This window comes from Cynocephalus volans, chromosome 3 (genome assembly GCF_027409185.1).
Source record: "Cynocephalus volans isolate mCynVol1 chromosome 3, mCynVol1.pri, whole genome shotgun sequence".
NCBI classification, from domain to species: domain Eukaryota; kingdom Metazoa; phylum Chordata; class Mammalia; order Dermoptera; family Cynocephalidae; genus Cynocephalus; species Cynocephalus volans.
Genome location: NC_084462.1, coordinates 146461851 through 146481256, shown reverse-complemented (window position 1 = coordinate 146481256; position 19406 = coordinate 146461851). Strand labels below are relative to the sequence as shown.

Below are 19406 nucleotides of genomic sequence, written 5' to 3'. Positions count from 1 at the left end.
GGCCAGATAATTCTTTGTTGTGAGGGGCTGTCCTATACATTGTAGGATACTTAGCAGCATCCCTGGCTCTTAGATGCCAATAGCTCACAACCCCTTCCCTCCCCATATGACAACCAAAAAGTCTTAAGATACGTCCGAATGCCCTGAGGTTTAGGGAGGGAAGAACTGCCCCTATTTGAGAACCACTGATCCACAGGAACAAATGGAACTAGGGAAGCAGGTTGAACAGGTCAAGAAAGGCTTCATAAAAATGTAGAATTTAAAAAGTGTATTATAAATTCATTAGAGAAAAGTCACAAAGAGAAAAAGCATCTCTGGAATCCTGGTGCATACAACCTGAACAATGATTCATGAACAATGTGGTCCCACCTCCCCAACCACACCCCACCCCAGGAGGTTGGGGACGGGGGGCAGCATCTACTCAGATCCAACAAATTGGTGACATTAAGAATACAGTATTGCTAAAGTTTCCATCTCTTCAAAAAGTCGGTTATCCAGAATTTATGCATAATTACAGACATAAATGTGTTGGGAAGTAATCCAATTTTTAAAAATGATTTTGCAAGCCAAACAAAACATTTGGCCTCTAGGCCACTATTTTGTCACCTTCTGCTGGTAGCAAGAGTTATAAGACAAGGTGGCTCTGAGTATGAGGATCTATAAGAAGCTGTGCCCAACTATATGCCAACAACGGAGAGTTGTTGCCAATGGGTCTGCCAGCGAAGGCCTAACTTTAAGAATTCGTCTCACTATTTGAGGACTATCTAATCACAGATCTCGCAATTAGAGCTGATTATGGCTCCAATGAACAGTTCTAAGTCCCTGTAGGCCTCTGGACCATCATGCAAGGGGAATGTGGAAGACTAAGGGTCTCCACTTGAAGGGGAAGAGCAGACCAAGAGCTCATAATGAAAAAAACCTCACAAAGACCCAGCTTTTCTGTTTTTATTTTTATTTTTTTATTTACTCATTTTTTTTTTTTTTTTTTTAAAAGATGACCGGTAAGGGGATCTTAACCCTTGACTTGGTGTCAGCACCACGCTCAGCCAATGAGCGAACCGGCCATCCGTATATGGGATCCGAACCCGGGGCCTTGGTGTTATCAGCACCGCACTCTACCGAGTGAGCCACGGGCCGGCCCTACTCATTTTTTTTTTAAAGATGACCAGTAAGGGGATCTTAACCCTTGACTTGATGTTGTCAGCACCACGCTCTCCAAAGTGAGCTGACCAGCCATCCCTATATAGGGATCCGAACCCGTGGCCTTGGTGTTATCAGCACCACACTCTCCCAAGTGAGCCACGGGCCAGCACCAGCTTTTCTGTTTTTAGAGAAGACTAAAGGAAAATCTTAGGTAGACAGGGCTTAGGTCTAAAAGGCTGCTTACTAAATAAAGAGAGACTAATTCTTGGGCACCAAAACCCAAAGGAATGATCGTTTATCATATTAAGTCATGCAAGGGAATGAAGATAAGTTCCTCCCAGTCTCAGACAAAACCTTTCACAGATATGCCCCCTTATCTCCTGAGACTAATCAAGCACCAGTGACCCAAAGCTGTACCACTCCTGCCCAGGCTTGTGGTGAAGAACTTTTCATCATGGAGAAAAAAAAGAAAAAAAAACTTAGCCAACAAAGGAAGAAGATTTGACTTGTCTGTAACCAGTCTAAATTGGACTATAACCTCAAAAATGACTCTGAAGAGAATCATTTCAGGTGCTTCACAGATTGATTGGTTGATTCCTCTCCCAACAGTGGAAAGGCCTCAGGGAGAACCAAAGTCCTGATTTCTCTTGGTGGTGGATAAAAGTTTGCAATTCCTTGTAGCAATCAAGTGATAAGCCCTTGCTAAGAAAGGAAAATATTACGCCTCTGCCAGTAGCCCTGAACACTAAGACAAGCCACTTTGCTTCTGGCTGAAGTTTCATGGAGGGGTGGCCTGGTGGCTGAGGAATCCTGACGGTGGTACAGTTAACCACCCACTCCTTCAAGTTCAAAGTTTTACAGGGTGCCAGGAGCCCTGTTTTTGGAAATTATCAAGAGAAGAAACTGCACAGTGCAGGGATAATGGTGGCCTTCTGCACTGTGGATCAGATGTCAGAGGGCACAGTTGTAACTACAGTAGCATACAGGCTTGATCTGAGAGCCTTATGCATTCTTTCTATGCTCTCAGCAACCTCAGGAAGTAGACAGTTATCATCATCCCCAATGTGCCGAGGAAAGTGAAGCTGACTAACTTTCCCAGTTAGTCACACAAGCGGTCCTCACCCACTAACATCTGTCCTATCAACCTCTACCCAAGTCAATCAGAGGACAGAGGAGCCATTTTCCTCAGCTCCAGGGACCCTCGTCCAGGCCAGGCCATCCTGACACCCTCCTTCCAGAATGTTCTTCATGCAAATGGGGGTTATGATAGGGGACTATATACCCCTGCTCAAAGCCCCACTGTCCAAATCCTAAATTGCCTGATCCCAACCCTCCTGAGGGATGAGGACAGACACTTACTCAGAGGCCACCCCACCAATCAGGAGCTTTGCTAATGCCATGACCACTGTAGTTGGCTGCCAGCTCTGGACTTGGCCACACTCTAGCTGCAACATGCCCAATTGCCTGGCTGGGTAGCCTCTTTAAGACCAGGAAAAAGGTCCCATCTCCCGGAAAATCCCACCTGGCCCCAAGGCAGTTATTTACTAACTGGTGAGGTCAAAGGTCCATGACACAGGCTGGGTTTTTGGTCAGGGACCCTCTTCCCCATAACATTGGCAGGCTCATGGACCCACCACCTTCAAATCTTTGCCCATAGGTCACTTTTACAAAGAATATTACCTTGACTCCCATATTAAAAATTGCAACCCCCACACCTCATTCCTGTCTCTCTCCCCTGCTCTGGTTTTCTCTTTGGTGCTTCTCACCACTTCACATGCTGTTTCACCTATTTTACCATCTATCTCTACCATCAGTATGCAAACTCCAGAAGAGTAGGGATTTGGGCTATTTTGTTCACTGTCAGAGTCTCAGGGCTTTGAAGATTGCTTGGCATAGAAGAGGCACCCAGATATTTGTTGAATAAGTGGAAAAATATCCAGAAAGGATACACACTTGTCTCTAACCCTCAGACTTCCTTCCAGTTGTCAAATTCAGGGTGCAATCTTGGAACTCCCTGTAAGGGAGAAATGGGACTGTTACTTCCAGAGGGAGATAATTTGGTAACTAGATCCATCAGGTAAGTATCTGGATTTCCCACAGCATAGAGAGAAAGCACGCAGAGAAGGAGTCTGGAATACTGAATTTTGACAGTGTCCTGGCTCTGAGGAAGAAATAAAAGAAGAATAAAAGTAAAGGTGGACAAAAGTCAGGGATGGCATTCTTGGCACAGTGAGAAATGTAGCAGTGAGAAGAAAACTGCTATAAAGAAAAAGATGAGTTTATGAAATCCCTTTAAGCAGGTAGTGAATGCCTGACAGAGTGAAAAACACCATGTACTGGGTGAAGAACTTGGTTCTAGTTGAGCCTCTGCCATTAATCAGCCTAGTAACCCATGGCCGAGTCATATCACTTTTCTGGCCTCAACTATTTCCTCATCTGCAGGATGGGATGTAATGAGTGGACTGGATTTTGGAGAAATTCTGACTGTGGAACTCACAACCTGCTCCATCCTTCCTTCCTACAAGGAAGAGATTTTATAACTCAAACACTACATTTTGGGAACAAAATTAATCTTGAGGAAGAAACTGTTCAGGGCACTTGAAGGCTTGCAAATTTGTCCCCAGAGAGGCCCAACAGTTGTTGGCAACCAAGGAAGTGATCTGTAAACTTAGGGAATGAGGAATCCTTTTTCCAGACTCCAGGATCCCTGGCGACAATGAAAAAAACTCACTTACTTTTCCTCTCTAGTGTGTCCTTGGTCTAGAAAAGAGGAAAGATGGGAACACCCTGCCCAGAGCCTCCACCTGTAGCTCAACCTGTTCAAGCTGTAAGAATCACCTTCTTGCTCAGGATTCCCCCAGGGCCATGGCCCAAGGGTCAGCTGCCTGCTGCAGCCTCAGCACACAGGAGCTGATAGGAGTGTGCTACCCCATGAGCCAGGCAAGCCGTCTCCCCTTCCAGGGCTCCCACCCTCTGAAGAATTGTAAGCACTGTATACAAGCTCCTGGAGTTAAGCTCTCTAGGAAGGTCAAAGTTTCAAGAAAGAGCCACCTTTTGAACACATGAAAGAAAAATATTCTGTAAGCACAAAGGGGCCTTGGTCTTAATATTCCTTAATGAACTGCATTGGTTGGAACTGGCTGTTCACCAACAGGAAGGACAATGTAAAACGTTACCTAAGTTAACTCTGAGTAGGCTAGAGAGAGACCCTTCAAATACCTGGAAGTCTTTTCCAGAAAATGCTTTCAATATCTATGGCCAAATCACTGACATCCCAATCTTCAATGATGAAAACTGGATTTAGATTTAAGGCTTTAGATTTAGATTAGTGGTCTCAAACTTCAAGATGCACTAGACTCATGGAAAGAGCTTTTTAAAACTTTTTTAAAAATTGAGACCAGTGGTATATTGCTAACAATTCCAATTAAATCAGTATGGTATGGGCACCAAGCACTGATATTTTTCAAAAGCTTCCTATGAGTGTAAATTGGTAAAACAACCTTGGAAAGACTGGCAATGTCTACCAAAACTGATCATAGGCATGTCCTATTACCCCACAATTCTATTCTTAGGCATACACCTGACAGAAATGTGTATAGTATACTTTCCACCAAAAGACATGTAAAAAAGTGCTCACAGCATCATTATTCGTAATCACCAAAAACTGGAAATCCAAATGTTCATAGATAGGTAAATAGTGGCATACAGTAGAATACAATACAGCAATGAGAGAATATATTCAACATGGAATAAACTCAGAAACACAATGTTGATTGGAAGAAACCAGACACAAAGACTTATACTGTATGATGCCATTTATATAAAGTTATAAAAAGCAAAACTAAGCTATAGTGTTAGAAGTCAGGATAGATGGCTGATATGTTAGAAGTCAGGATAGAGCACCGGCTGGTTAAAGCACAGCCTTATGAACATCAAGGTCACAGGTTCGGATCCCAGTACTGTCCAGCCACCAAAAAAATAAAAGTCAAGATAGTGATTACCTTTCTAGGGGGTTGGTTACAAGATAGAGGTGAGAAAGCAACTTCTGCAGTGCCAATAATACCATATCTTGATCTGGGTGCTGGATACACAGATATGTTCAGTTGTGAAAAATTCATTGAGAGGTATACTTATGATAGGTACACTTTTTTGGTATGTATTCATATTAAAATAAAAATAAAAAACAAAAACAAAAGGTTTCTAAGTGATTTTAATATGCAGGTAATGTTGATAAATATTAAAATGGATATCAAGGCACCTACCATGGTCAAAAAGATAATGAATCAATCATTCGTGTATACACTAACTAATTACTGATCATTAATATAGCTAACATGGATTAAACATTTATGTGTCAGCAACAATTCTAAATGCTTCTCTGTTAGGAACTCATTTAATTCTCCTAACAACCCAATGGCCTAGATATTATCTTTATTTTACATTTGAGGAAATTGGTTGTTGTGGCTGAAAATCTGGGGTTCCTCCTCACCAATGTGGATAATTCATCACCATCTAATTTACATCTCACCATCTTAGTCCACCACCTCTACCTTCCAGGAAACAATCATTTTGCTCCGGGTAGGTTTCAAGCACCAATGACTTTATAATTCACTCAAAAATCTCCATTATACTGACAAAGTCAGGGTTTACAGGACAATTACTGTTGCCAGCCACAGCAGTTACAAAATAACTGATTATGTCAAAGGTCCCAAGAGCAACCTCAGTTAAGTTCACACAGAACAGTCTGCCTTCTTTCTACCCTAAATCACCTCCCAGACAAAAGGCAGCTGGTGTTATTTCCTGGGAGTAAACTTGTCAACCATATCCACTATTTAAAGCATTCAGGTTTCCTGCAGAGGTAGAACAGGCAAAGGTCAAATGGAATGCAGAAAACTGTCAGGACTCAGGAGCCAAACTAGAAGATATGTAACTCCAGGGCCAGGACAGAGAGATGGTGTTAGAGTGGAGAATGACATTGAAGAGAAAGGAAAAATTTCCTAAATTCCACTTAGCAAATGTTAAGACTCTGATCTTATACCAGTTACCAGAGTCTGGAAAGGGTAAGAGGGAGAGGGGATAATGAGAGGTTGGTCAACGGATACAAAAGTTTAGCTAGATAGGAGGAATAATATCTAGTGTTCTACAGCACTGTAGGGTGACTATAATTAACAACTTATTCTATACTTTCAGTTAGCCAGAAGAGAGGATTTTCAATGTTCCCAACACAAAGAAATGATACCATGTTTGAGGTTTGGGGGGAAAAAAATTAGTGGTTGCCAGGGATTTAGCGGAGGAAAGAGGAAAGAAGGCATGAATAGGTGGAGCACAGAGGATTTTTAGGGCAACTAAACTATTCTGTATGATACTGTGATGATGAATACATGACATTATATATATGGCAAAACCTATAGATCTGTACAATACAAAGAGGGAACCCTAATGTAAAACTGAGTTAATAATAATATATCAATGTTGGGTCATAATTGTAACAAATGTACCAAACTAATGTAACATGTTAATAATAGGAGAAACTGTGGGTGGATGAGTGGAGGTGTTTATGGGAACTACCTGTATTATCCGCTCAATTTCTCTGTAAGCCTAAAACTTCTGTAAAAATAAAGTCTATTACTTAGAAGGGAAAAAGATTTAAGAGTAGTGGGAAAAGCTATGGGCTGGAAGGAGACCCTCTGTCACTAATCAGCCTTGTAATCCTGTCAAGTCTTGTCATTTCCCCATTATATGAGAAAAGGAGTACAACTCAATTTCTGAGTTCTGACTACGGTGGTTCAGACAGCCCCAAATACCCTTTCTCCTGGCAGAATACCGCCAGCAACTGCACTTTCGGGAGCAGAGTCAGGACGGGAATTGTCGCAGAAGCACAAGAGCCAGAGGCCACAACCACCAGGCGGCACACCTGCAAACGCAGATTGTGTCCGGGGTCTCTTTCTTCTGCTGCAGGGGACCGATCTTCAGGTGTTCCCGGCTAGGACCATGTCCTCCCTACTCGCTCAGCCAGCCTGACTTCCGCTACAAGTGTCCCTCCCGCAAAAAATACGGGTCCGTGGGACCCTGCTCAGAGCTCTTGCCTGCAACCCAACCCACCCTAACAGCAATGACAGGTGCTTACGTGGAGACCACCTTCCCGTTCAGGACTTCCGCCGGCGCCATGGCCCCAATTAGTCCGCTGCTCCGGATGAAGACTACCAAAGTCGAGGTTCCACTCCCTCCGCAGCAGCGCGCTACAGCCCAACCCACGTGCTTAGGGACTGCCAAAGGGGAATACGCTACTGCGCCTGCGCCGTTCCCCTCTCGCGCCACCGGCGAGGAGGCGCTTGCGCGGCCTTGAAGGTCGTGGGTCCCTTAACTACCAAAGAGTGGAGGGGTCCAGGGGCTGCAGAAGGAAAGACAAGAAAATCCGTGATGACTGGCTAGCGGAAATGATTGGCTGGTGGTAGCAACCGGTCCAGATGGAAAGCCCTCTGAAGAGTGAGCTGCAACTTTCTCCGAGCCTTGGTTCCAGCCAATCAGGGAGCGGAGAAGGAGGCCGGGACCGGGTCGGGCGGTCTCGCGGGAAGACAGTTTCGCTGGCGCGGGAAGCGCGTCTCCGCGACCCGCCCGGACTCCGAGGACGCGTTGCTACGGGCCGAGGGAGCCCGCCTTCCCCGGAGCGTTCTGGGTGGGGGCGTGGTGTGGGCGCTGGACTGGACAGCAGATGTTGGACCTGGGAGTGTGGGGCGGCTTCAGACTTTCTCACATCCCGATTCTGACTCGGAGAGTCTGGGATAGCGCCCATAGCTGTGCTTTTAAAATCTCCTCAGGTGAGCGGGCCTCTTAGCTCATTTGAGAGAACGTGGTGCTGAGAACACCAAGGTCAAGGGTTCGGATCCCCATGTGGGCCGGCCGCCAAAAATAAAATAAAATCTCCTCAGGTGAGCCTGATGTTCAGCCAAGGTTGAAGCATCAGCCCGCTGCACCCCCACTGAACTGGAAGGGGTGTCGCAGCTGGAGCGCGCGTGGCTCCCTCGGTGTCTGGGCCCCCTCGAGGTTTTCCAGGCTTAGGGAGGGCCGGCAGTTTGGCGAGTCTAGGTTGTGCCTGCTCCCCTGCAGCAAACCAGGGGATGGAGAACGGACGCGGGCCTTCCGTAACCTGGAAGCCAGTTGACCATCAAGGCGAACACTCCCTCCCCGTAGGCGTCCACCCTGGAGAAGAAATGGGATTAGGCCTTTGCTTGGGGAGCCTGACATGACAGGAGGACTGACGTAGCTGGGGTGTTGGCGAGGATCAGTCCGCTAATTTGCTTTCTCTGGCGGAGGAACCCGGCTCAGGTCACAGCCATCCCAACCTAGTTCTGAAGATAAGTTGTTGTGGTCACTTAGGACTTGACCAGGTATGTGGGCTTCTTTTATAAGCTGTTTTTTAGAGAGGCATGTTTAAACTAATGATAGAACTCATCTACTGAACTTGGTTTTTTAAAATTTTGTGAGCTTTTGGTGTATGACTTTTGCCTCGTCCCTAAATTCTGAGGATGTTTTACAGTGTCCCCATATATGGAATTAGAGAATCTCTTTTGTTTTATTAAACAGTTTTATTGAGGTATAACCTACATACCATAAAATTCACCAATTTTAAGTGTGAAAACTATCACCATAATAGAATTAGGAAATTTTTCATGACTTTTTTTTTCCCCTGGTATTTGCTTCTACTTTACTGCTCTTGAGGTTTGCACAAGGGGACACGTTAGAGGCAAAAATTTAGTAATGTAATGATATAATAATAATACAATGGTAATATAAGAATCTCTGAACACATACCTTCATGTTGTACCTGAACAAATGAAATTAAGAAAATTGAACCATATGTTTCTGGTAAGTTGCAGGTAGTGAATCTTTTGTGTCTTATAATACCAAATATATATTTAAACCTGTTTAACAGATGGAGAAATAGACTGAAGGATAACTTGTCCAATGCTGCATAACTGTGCATGGGATAGGCCCCAGCCTGGATCTTCATCTCTAAATCTATTGCTTTAGCGATTTCAACAGGCTGGTGTTCAGCTATAATATCTACATATGACCTATAAATTTATTAATTCATTGAGCAAATAATTATTGAGTGCCCCTAGTGAACCAGATATGGTAGGGAACTGTTCCTGCCCTCAGCTCATATTCTGGTGGGGGAGATAATGACCAATTAAAGACATATATAGTCTACTTTTAGAGACTGAGACTTGCTATTTTTTAAAAAATAGGAAGGCTAAGAGGATAAAGAGTTATCTTGGGAGGTGGGAGAGTGTTTTAGAAATGTAGTAAGAGGTTTCTCCAGATATCTGAGTTGAGCAGAAACCTGAATGAAGAGTGGAACTTGGAGTGTAAGAGAGAGAAAGCAAGGATTTGGTTTGAGCATCTGGAAAGGTGGAATTGCCATTCATTCAGTTGAAATAAGGTAACACTGTGGACGGACCAGGTTTTGGGGATAAGAAATGAATTCAGTTTTAGATGTTTTTAGATGCTGCTCAGATATCCAAGTGGAGATATCGTGTTTAAATCTGTGAAATTGGATAAGATTCCACCAAAGGAATCTGTATAGGTAGAGAGGACCAAGGACTAGACCCCTTCGATGTTTAGAATTCAAGGAGATGAGGAGGAACCAGAAGTGAAGATTGAAAAGGAGAATCCAGTTTGTTATGAGGAAAACCAGAAGAGCATGCTGCCTTAGAAGACAAATGAAGAATGTCTTTCATGGAACAAGGGGTAATTAATTCTTCAAATGTTGTTGATTGGTCAAATAAGATAAAGACTGAGAATCCACGGATAATAGACAGACAATATTTTTACTTACATGCTTATAATGGCAGTTGCTAGAAAAAAGTGTGTATCCTTTTTTCAGAGGCTCCAATTTTACAACCTTTTTGAGGAGTAATTTGATATTTATCAAAAATTTATGTGTGCTTTCTTTGACCTTGTAATTTCACTTCTAGGAGTTTATTCTAGAGTAATATTTACACATAAAGATATGTATAGAAGTGTTCATCACAACATTGACATCTTTAGTAAACAGTCAAATCTTTGTGAGGATAGATGCAATTGTTAAGAGAACAGTGGAAATATATGTGTAGATAGGTAAGATACCTTTCACACATTGTTAAATGATGAAGTTTGTCTAATAAAATGTATAATATGATTTAATTTATGTTAATATATCCAAAAAAGGCCTTTGATTACACTATCAAAAGATGCCCCCTCATTTACCTCCCCTCTACTGTCACATTAACCTATTTTATTCACAGCAGTTACCACTATCTAAAATGATTTTCTGGCCAGCCACCAAAAAATAAAAAATAAAATGATTTTTTTTAGGCGCTGGCTGGCTTACTTGGTTAAAGCATGGTGCTGATAACACCAAGGTCAACGGGAATGAATCCCCATACTGGCTAGCTGCCCCCCCCAAAATAAATAAAATGATTAAAAAAAATACATTTGTTTACTATCTCTGTTTTCCCACCAGAATGTAAGCTTTATAAGAGATCGCCTATCTTTTCATACTTACATACCCACTGTTTGGGGATGAATTTTTAAAATCTTGTTTTAGAGGATAAAATTTTTTTTTCACACCAAAAAGGCCCAAAATGTGATTTTCACATTTGCTGTAGTGTGAAAATCACGTTTTGGGCATTTGTTTTGTGAAATTCTTGGAACAGGTCAGATTTTGTACTCCAATACATATAGCAATCAAGGGAAAAGTACTTTCAGAGAAGGGGAAATGATAATTCCATCTACTAATCCTAAAGAATGATTTGCCTGAAAAACTCAGATTCTAATTCTAGGGAAATAATTTTATAGCAGAGAAGGTATGTCCCAAATACGTATTCTTGATACCAGAATTACTAGGAATATCCTTCAAATATTATCTAATCTTCAAAGAATACTGATACCCTGATTCCACTCCAATTTCTGACCTAAGGGTAAAACCAAAGTGTAAATATTTTTTAAAAGCTTTACAGGTAATTCTAATATGAATTTAGAGCTGAGAATGACTGCCCAGTGTTTTTATTTATATATGATAAAAATGAGGCAGGAAGAAATTAAGTTATATTCATAGGATTGACAGTAATAGATATTAACTAAGCCAGGAAAATAAGAAATATTACCTTTTCTCCTCTAAAACATGACTTTAAAAATTACATCCCCAAATAGTATGTAAGTATGAAAAGACAGGAAATCTATTATAAAGCTTATATTCTGGTGGGAAAAGACAGATAGTAAACAAATATAGTTTTAAACACTTTGTCTTTTCTCTTAATTAATTAGAGAAATAAAGAACCACAGGTCTTACTGTATCACTTTAGTAGGTCCCTTTTCCTTCCTCGTACATCTGTGATGTGTTCACCTAGCAACAGCTTTAATGTGCAAACATTCTACTGGCAAATAGCCCAGAGCAGCCACTCATATTGGACAATTCATGTCTTTTCTGGGAATTGACTTTGGATTTGGAATTTTCTCTTCTGCCTGGTAATGGTAAAAATTTATGCTTTTCAGGGCCGGCCTGTGGCTCACTTGGGATAGTATGGTGCTGATAACACCAATGCCAAGGGTTCAGATCCCTACATATGGATGGCCATTTAGCTTACTTGGGGGAGTGTGGTGCTGACAACACCAAGTCAAGGGTTAAGATCCCCTTACCGGTCATCTATAAAAAAAAAAAAAAAATTTATGCTTTTCACTTTCTGCTAAATGAAGCGTAGCATACTATATCTTCTGAGTGTGTAAAAATAGAATAGTCATGCACAAACATAACAAAACATAATAATCGTGTTATATGGGTATATTTTGTTAATTTTTACTTTTAGACTCCTAATATATTTTTATTATATTTTACAAGGTTAGTTTGGGAGCATAGTACTATAATCATCTATATAAGTTAACTTCATATTAAGTTTTTTTTTTTTCCTGTTGGGTTCTTTCATTGTTCGATCTGTATTTTTTGTGCTTGGTATGGGATGATAAAGATAAACCAGAAAGAGATCCAGCTTTAGGTACCTTTAATGTAGAGAGGAGGTGGGATTTTTACATAATCCTATATTGAATAAGGTAACAGTCAAAAGAAAAGTACTATATAGATCATATACTATAAGAGGTAGGAAAAATTACCTTCACCTTCTGGGAATCAAAAGCTCCCTGGAGGAGATTGTTCTTGAGCTGATACTGAAGGATTTATATTTTCATCCTTCTGGAGATGTATTTTGGCCCACACAGTAGCTTTTTTCTTAAAAGCAGTATGAGTGAAACTCATTAAGTAAAGTCATTTTGAATAGAACACAAGATTCGTAAAATGGTAAGGAAATAAAAATAAAAGTAAAGGATGAAATTCTTAAGAACTTTGTTTCCAGTATCATTCTCATTCTAAGACTGAGGAGCAGTTTATTCTCCCATTTCATCCACCAAAACTTAAGTTCTTCTTTGACTCTCTTCTATGGCTCTTAGGAAAGGAATTGATATACTAATGATCTTAGGTATCAAATAATGAAAATGAGGAAGAGACGAACGTCTCATTAGATATATTATACTTCAATACCAATACATCTGGAATGAATTAATAGAGGAATTTCCAAGCATATTTCATGGCTAGTGAAGAAAGCAAGGCCGTTATGCTTTTTGTTCCACCTTCTTCAAATCACATAACCTTTATTTTTTTCCTCCTCTTATGAAAATTCCTGTTTGATTCTGAGACTATTTGATTTTCTGCAAGATACCACTCAGCAAAGGAAACATATACCCCACTCATTTGCAGCCCCTCCAGTGCACAGTTTCTAAATGCCACTTTTTTTTTTTCAGACTATATTCCCTGATCTTAAAGAAGAAATCCCTATCCTACTGATTGATAAAACATAAGGACATTAATTTGGAAGATGCCTTTCCTCTATTTCTTCTGATTTCACTTTTTTCTTTTTTCTTTCGGTTGCTGGCCAGTATGGGGATCTGAACCCGAACCCGTAACTTTGGTGTGACAAGGCTGTGCTCTAACCAACTGAACTAACCAGCCAGCCCAATTTGACTTTAGAAAAGAATGATAGTAGGGCCAGCCCGTGGCTCACTCGGGAGAGTGTGGTGCTGATAACACCAAGGCCGTGGGTTCGGATCCCATATAGGGATGGCCGGTTAGCTCAATGGTTGAGCACAGTGCTGACAACACTAATTCAAGGGTTAAGATCCCCTTACCGGTCATCTTTTCAAAAAAAAAAGAAAAGAATGATAGTATATGGACTTGAACTGGGTAGGGAAAATGGATTTAAGGCAGTAGTGACATTCTTGGGTAATTGAATATATAAAAATTATAATGTGAGGTTACATTTTACATTCCTTTGGGGTAGAAATAGAAAGAGCACTATGAGCTATCACATGCTACGTTAACTCTTGTTTGACTTTTTATCTTTTGGATGAATCTTGAGGTATATAGTTAGCATTTCTGATAGGCTGAGAAACTGAAAATGAAGGACATGTGCAAATCAGGTATCTAAAGATATGATTCACAAGTAGCACTGATGTATGATATTATAAGTGAATATATGTATATTAACAGGCTGCTTCAACCAGTTACCATCTAAACAATGTTTTCATGCTTTCTTGAAGCCAGATCTGCCTTGTCTCCAAGCGCCAGGTTCAGCAGGCAGCTGCTTCTGATGTCTAGCTAAGCACTGAGGATCTGAAGTGGAACCTTTCAGAAGACATTGCTGTTGGCACTGGGCAGACCACAGCATCTCTTCCTGACTGCGAATTCCCCTTGGAAGCACCTTGAGTCATCATTACTAGATCTGTTTCATGCTTTTTGTATCTCCAGCATGTTGGGCCCTTTCCAGTTTTTGAACCACACAGATCCAGGAAGGCTTGCTACTAGCCAAACCAAAGGGCCCCATGAGGCTAAGCCATCAGAAGTCAGGCATCTGTCTGCTCACAGATCTCGGAAAACTAACCAAGTGGTGAGTTGTACTCTGGCATTTATTTTTTCCCTATTCTCAGAAGGTCAGGGTTAAACAATCTCATGTACAGCTGAGTGGTAGAAGAGAGAGAAAGTCCAGTTCTATTTGCCCACTTGCCTGTGTTACTGCCCTTAGCATCTTTGTTGGTGAATGATTCAAGAGATGATGTCAAATGTTCTTCCACTTCTTGTTTCCTGGCTTGACTCTACAACAAGGAGTGGTGAAACATCTAAATCTAATGGAACTTCAAATGGGTTTTATTTATTTTCGCCATTTTGGTGGTTCTGACATTTCACTAAGACCCACAATCCCAAAGCAATATAAAAACAGGCTGTAAAGGGCCTTGGAGTTAATTTCTTATTTTTTAAAATTTTTATTAGCATATTCATTGTTACAAATCATACTTATTCTTTATGACCCTTATCCAGTAGCTCCCCTTCCCCCTCCCCCTCCCTCCTCTAATAACCTTAGATTTGTTCTCTCCATCTGATTAACTGTTCTTCTGTTGGTTTGTTGCCTAGATGATCTGTCCAGTACTGAGAAAGGTGTGATCAAGTCCTCCCCTATTATCGTAAATCAGATGCTGCTTTTATTACTCTGGAGTGTGTTTTGTGGAACTCTTTTTTTTTTTTTCTTTTTTTCTTTTTTGGTTTCTGCTGGTGCCTCTCCTTATGTCAATGAAGTTGAGAGTCTGGTGTACCATCTGCACAGTGGCTTCGACTGCTGCTATAGAGACTAGCAGCTTTTGGGCAGCCATGGCAATTACAGTGGCTTTGGAGGGCTACCCGCATAAAAATGGTGTTTTTGGTGTGCTCTTTACCTGGTTGCAACTGGGTTCAACTTCCCCCACCTCCATTCCTCATGACCCCAGTGGGGCCCAGGGCGGTGGCAGCAGCGTGCCTAGTTGCAGCTGGGTTCGGTTTCCCCCAGCTCCATGCCTCAGGCCCCTGGTGGGGCCCTGGGACAGTGGCAGCAGCTTGCCTACTTGTGGCTGGGTTTGGCTTCCCCTGGCTTCACACCTCAGGGCCCGAGCAGGTCCCTGGGGCAGTGGCAGCAGCTTGCCTAGTTGCAGCTGGATTCAGCTTCCCTTGGCTCTATGCCTCATTCTAAGATGTTGTTGCAGAGCAGTTGGGGGGGGGGTGAGAAGGAGGAGGGAAGGGGGAGGAGAAATAGGGTGGAAAGATGGGGAGGAAGGAGCGTGATTGAGGCCTATGGCCCCCCACCATTCTGGCAGGGGAGACCAGGGTGCTACCAGTCGTGGCTCAGTGGTCATCTCTGGGCTGGTTGTGGATGTCGGAGTGGCATGGCTGAGGCCCTTGGTCCTCTACTGCCCCAGATCAGGAGCCCAGGGCACTACCAGTGGCAGCTCAGTGGTCATCACTGGGCTGGTTGCAGATGTCAGGGGGGCATGGCTGAGGCCCTTGGTCCCCCACTGCCCTGGCTCAGGACCCAGGTCACTTCCTGCTGCAGCTCGGTGGTTGTCTCTGGGCTGGTTGTGGATGTCGGGAGGCCATGGGTGAGTCCCTTGGCCCTCTCCACTCCCTGGCTTGGGAGCCCAGGGGCTTCCGGTCCTTCTAGGTTTTATAGGTGTTCTTTGGTGATGTTAGACCTTTACAAGTTAATATCAAACTTTGTCTCTGATCTGTGGCTATTTTGTTTTTTCTTTCAGTTCTGTGTTGGATTATTTGCTGTTCCCACCATTTAAGCTCTGCACTAAAATTAATTTGTTGTCCTTTGCTTACTTCTAAAATGGAGGAACTTCCTGTGGGGACCAGCACTTGAGCCCTGTAGTTGAACTAAGCTAAATTGCTTCATTGCTGCTGATTCCCTGGGGAAGGCTTTTTGTGCAGCTAAAGTTTTAATGTTTGACCCTGTATGTACTTCCAGGTCTCGTGAGGTCTGGTACACCCAGGTTGCATGGAAACTCTGGTCTGGGCCTGAGTCTTTTCAGTAAACTGCATCCCCTGCAGTTCTATATTCCTGACCAGTCTCCACTGAGTGGTACTGCGCTGATTGAGGACAGATCAGCTGTCCAAGCTGTACCCCAGTGTTCCCCCGTGGGCCTGTCTCCCCAACTGCCCGCACTCCACCAATGCTTCCCATAGGATGGGCCTTGCGCATGTCCCTTGTGATGACTCACTGGCCTCTGAGTGGTTCCTTTTTTCTGTTGTCTGGCTCCTTGCTTGTATGTGGGTCCATGGGGTCAAGGCCCTCTTCCCCCTTGCTGCCTCCAAGCAACTTCATAGGAAGAGCACAGCTGAGGCTTTTGCCAGCTCTTGCTCTGTGTGCTCACCAGCTCCAGCCTTAAAGCAGCTGGGGCTTGAAATGGTGGGAGCAATCCTTTCTCTCATCGTGGTTTCTCCTGCCTTCATGCACTCTGTAGGTCTCTCCTCTTCCCCTGAGCTCTAGCAGCCCCAGCTTGGCTATAGTTGCTTTTTAATAGTTGTAAATTGGTTGATTTGTGGGAGGGAGTGACTCTGGGGACTGTCTATTCTGCCATCTTGACCAGAAGCCGGAGTTAATTTTAACCAACCCCTTCACTTTGCAGATAAGGAAACTGAATTCCATTATCTTTCTAGTGCACCATATTACCACCTTGGTCTATAGCCTTGTTTTATTAGGGCTAGAAACTAATGAGAATCTTTCCGAAAATTAAATATCCTCTTGGATCAGATGATGTCCCTTCCACTGGTATTTTTAAGACCAGTAGGAAGAACCACTCAGTCTTTAGTTTAGGGCTCCTAGGAGATGAAATCTGAGCTGGGGTTAAGAAGAATGGGGGATTAGGGAAATGTTTTATTTTCTCCCCCTAAAGGCTTTAAATGAGAATGTCAAGGCTGCTTGCTATGTTAAAAGTAGATAATACTATGTAAAAGGACAGTGTTCTTCTATCTTTAGTAGTTGAACTCCTTTCAAGTACATAAATGCTCATGAATCCCTCCAGGAATTTAAAAAATTATTTTGCCATTTTGCATGGAGTATGATAACACTATAAAAACATATACCAGTACTATAACGTTATAAAGTTTATACTAATAAAGTAATTGTAACCTTATTTTCAACTGGTCATCATTTAACTATGAACTTTATTTTAAATCAATTATAAATAAGATCGAGTTTACAACAAGTTAATTTTAAAATAACATTTTATGTTTTCTTTGGGATCAAGTATAAAAATCTAGATAGAGTTCTAACTATAATACAGCATCATAAAATTGCTCTTGTCATCTGATAGCATTCTTATATTTTGTGATTTTAAAAGTCAATTGGGGGGCTGGCTGGTTAGTTCAGCTGGTTAGAGTGCAGCCTTGTAACACAAGGTCAAGGGTTCAGTTCCCCATACCAGCAAGCCACCAAAAAAAAAAAAAGTCAGTTGGATTGTGTTTGGAAATTTTATTTTTGTATTTAATTCCAAACACAATAAAAGTACAGCGACTAATATAACATCTATCCTTTGATTTCATTCCTGCTCTTGGGATGGATGATTTAAAAATTTTTAACAAGTAGGGTCAGACATCAGCCAGTAAGAATCTTTGCCACACCTAGCACTGGGGCAGTCCCTGAAGCCCCTACTGTTGAGCATTAGCTGCCTTGGTTACTGCAGTGTAGGGGAGGTGAGGGATCCCATGGTCGGGAGTGGTGAGAGATGGGGGTGTCAAGGCAGTTGCTATTACAAACCCATAAGAAAGTATTATTTGACCATCTTGCACCATTTTTTTTTTCTTTTTCAAGGATGATAATTATTCTCAACTAGGTGTATAGACCTTGATTTTGATAAATGTAGTATATGCGTGTTAACTGCATTGAGTCCATAACAAACTATATTTATATATCATAATTTTTATACATTTAAATTTTTTCTTATGTAAACAAGCAGTGAGTAGTATCCTTATACAGCATGCCTTCTTGTCCATATTTTAAACTTTGAGATAAGGAAATTTTTCAAGCTGTATTTAAAAGTACTTGTCTACAAAAAATAAATTGCAGGTTGAATGTTTCTTATTTTTATAAATTAAAAGCTAAATTTGATATTTGTTATTATTTTTTCTTTTCTGATTGGTATTTGAAATCTTAGTGATATTGTGATGTACTAAATAAGATATTTAGGACATCTTAATCAATTTATTCTTTTGTTTTGGATCTCAAGCACACTATCAAGTTAATCATACTTAGTTCATTATCACCATTCTGTGCAAAGCCCCTTTCATTTTATTTTTTCATCATCATTTCCATTTCTGTCTTATCTCAATTTAATATATTTGATATATGTCTTTCAATATATACATCTTTTTAAAATATATAGTTTTGTGTATTGGTTTATTTTTAAGAATATGTCATACACAGAAAAGTATAAAGTATATACAAACAGATTTGATTAAAAAAACAAGTACCTATAAGCCTACCACCCAACTTCATAGAACTTTACCAGTACCTTAGAAACTTCTTGTGTGCCCCTTCCTGATTGAATTCCTTTTCTTGCACCTAAAATTGAAAATAGTGTATATTTTGAATTTTTGTGTATGTTAATTATTCCCTTGCTTCTCTTTCTAGTTTTATATGATATATATCCTTAATTGATATTATTTAACTTTATCTTGTTTAAAAATTTATATGAATGGAAAAGTTTATACTGTTTTTATCCTTTCTAACTTGGTTCTTTGTTTAGCAAGATCTGTGTTGATGTATGTGCACTTATTAATAATTTTCATCGTTTGTAGTATGCTATCTCAGGAATATACCATAAGTTATTCATCCATGGGCTGGCCCGTGGCTCACTCGGGAGAGTGTGGTTCTGATAACACCAAGGCCATGGGTTCGGATCCCATATAGGGATGGCCAATTAGCTCACTGGCTGAGCGTGGTGCTGACAACACCAAGTCAAGGGTTAAGATCTCCTTACCAGTTATCTTTAAAAAAAAAAAAAAGTTATTCATTCATTAAACTATTATTTGACATATGGGTTGATTTGGTTTTTTGATTTTTTGAATAATGTTGATAATCTTTGCTTTTAACTAGAAAATTTAGTCCATTTACATTTATTAATAATACTGATTATTTGGATATATTTCTACAATCTTTTTTTTTTTTTTTTTGATGGCTGGACAGTACGGGGATCCAACCTTGGTGTACTATTTTAACATGCATTCTATTTGTCCCTTTATCCCCTTTCTGTCATGCCAGAAACTGATTATTTTTTTGTTGTGTTGTGTTGTATTTGTTTTCTTTTTCTCATTCCAGTTATTCCTTTACTCCTAGTTTAGAAGTTATATGCTTTGTGGCTATTGTTTT

At 41.2% G+C, this 19406-nt stretch overlaps 2 protein-coding genes across 2 annotated transcripts in view; one reads left to right on the top strand and one right to left on the bottom strand.

The window, feature by feature from the left end:
- The window catches only part of MTHFD1 (methylenetetrahydrofolate dehydrogenase, cyclohydrolase and formyltetrahydrofolate synthetase 1), a 58480-nt gene extending 50912 nt beyond the window's left edge, over positions 1-7568 (bottom strand). The window contains exon 1 of the mRNA XM_063088848.1: positions 7271-7568. Coding sequence (XP_062944918.1) covers positions 7271-7311 — 41 coding nt within the window. The 5' untranslated portion in view covers positions 7312-7568. The remainder of the gene's footprint in view (positions 1-7270) is intronic.
- A 729-nt stretch (positions 7569-8297) lies between these two features.
- The window catches only part of LOC134372765 (uncharacterized), a 45023-nt gene continuing 33914 nt past the window's right edge, over positions 8298-19406 (top strand). Inside the window, exons 1-2 of the mRNA XM_063090139.1 lie at positions 8298-8531; positions 13979-14117. Of these exons, the coding sequence (XP_062946209.1) occupies positions 13980-14117 (138 nt within the window). The 5' untranslated portion in view covers positions 8298-8531; position 13979. The remainder of the gene's footprint in view (positions 8532-13978; positions 14118-19406) is intronic.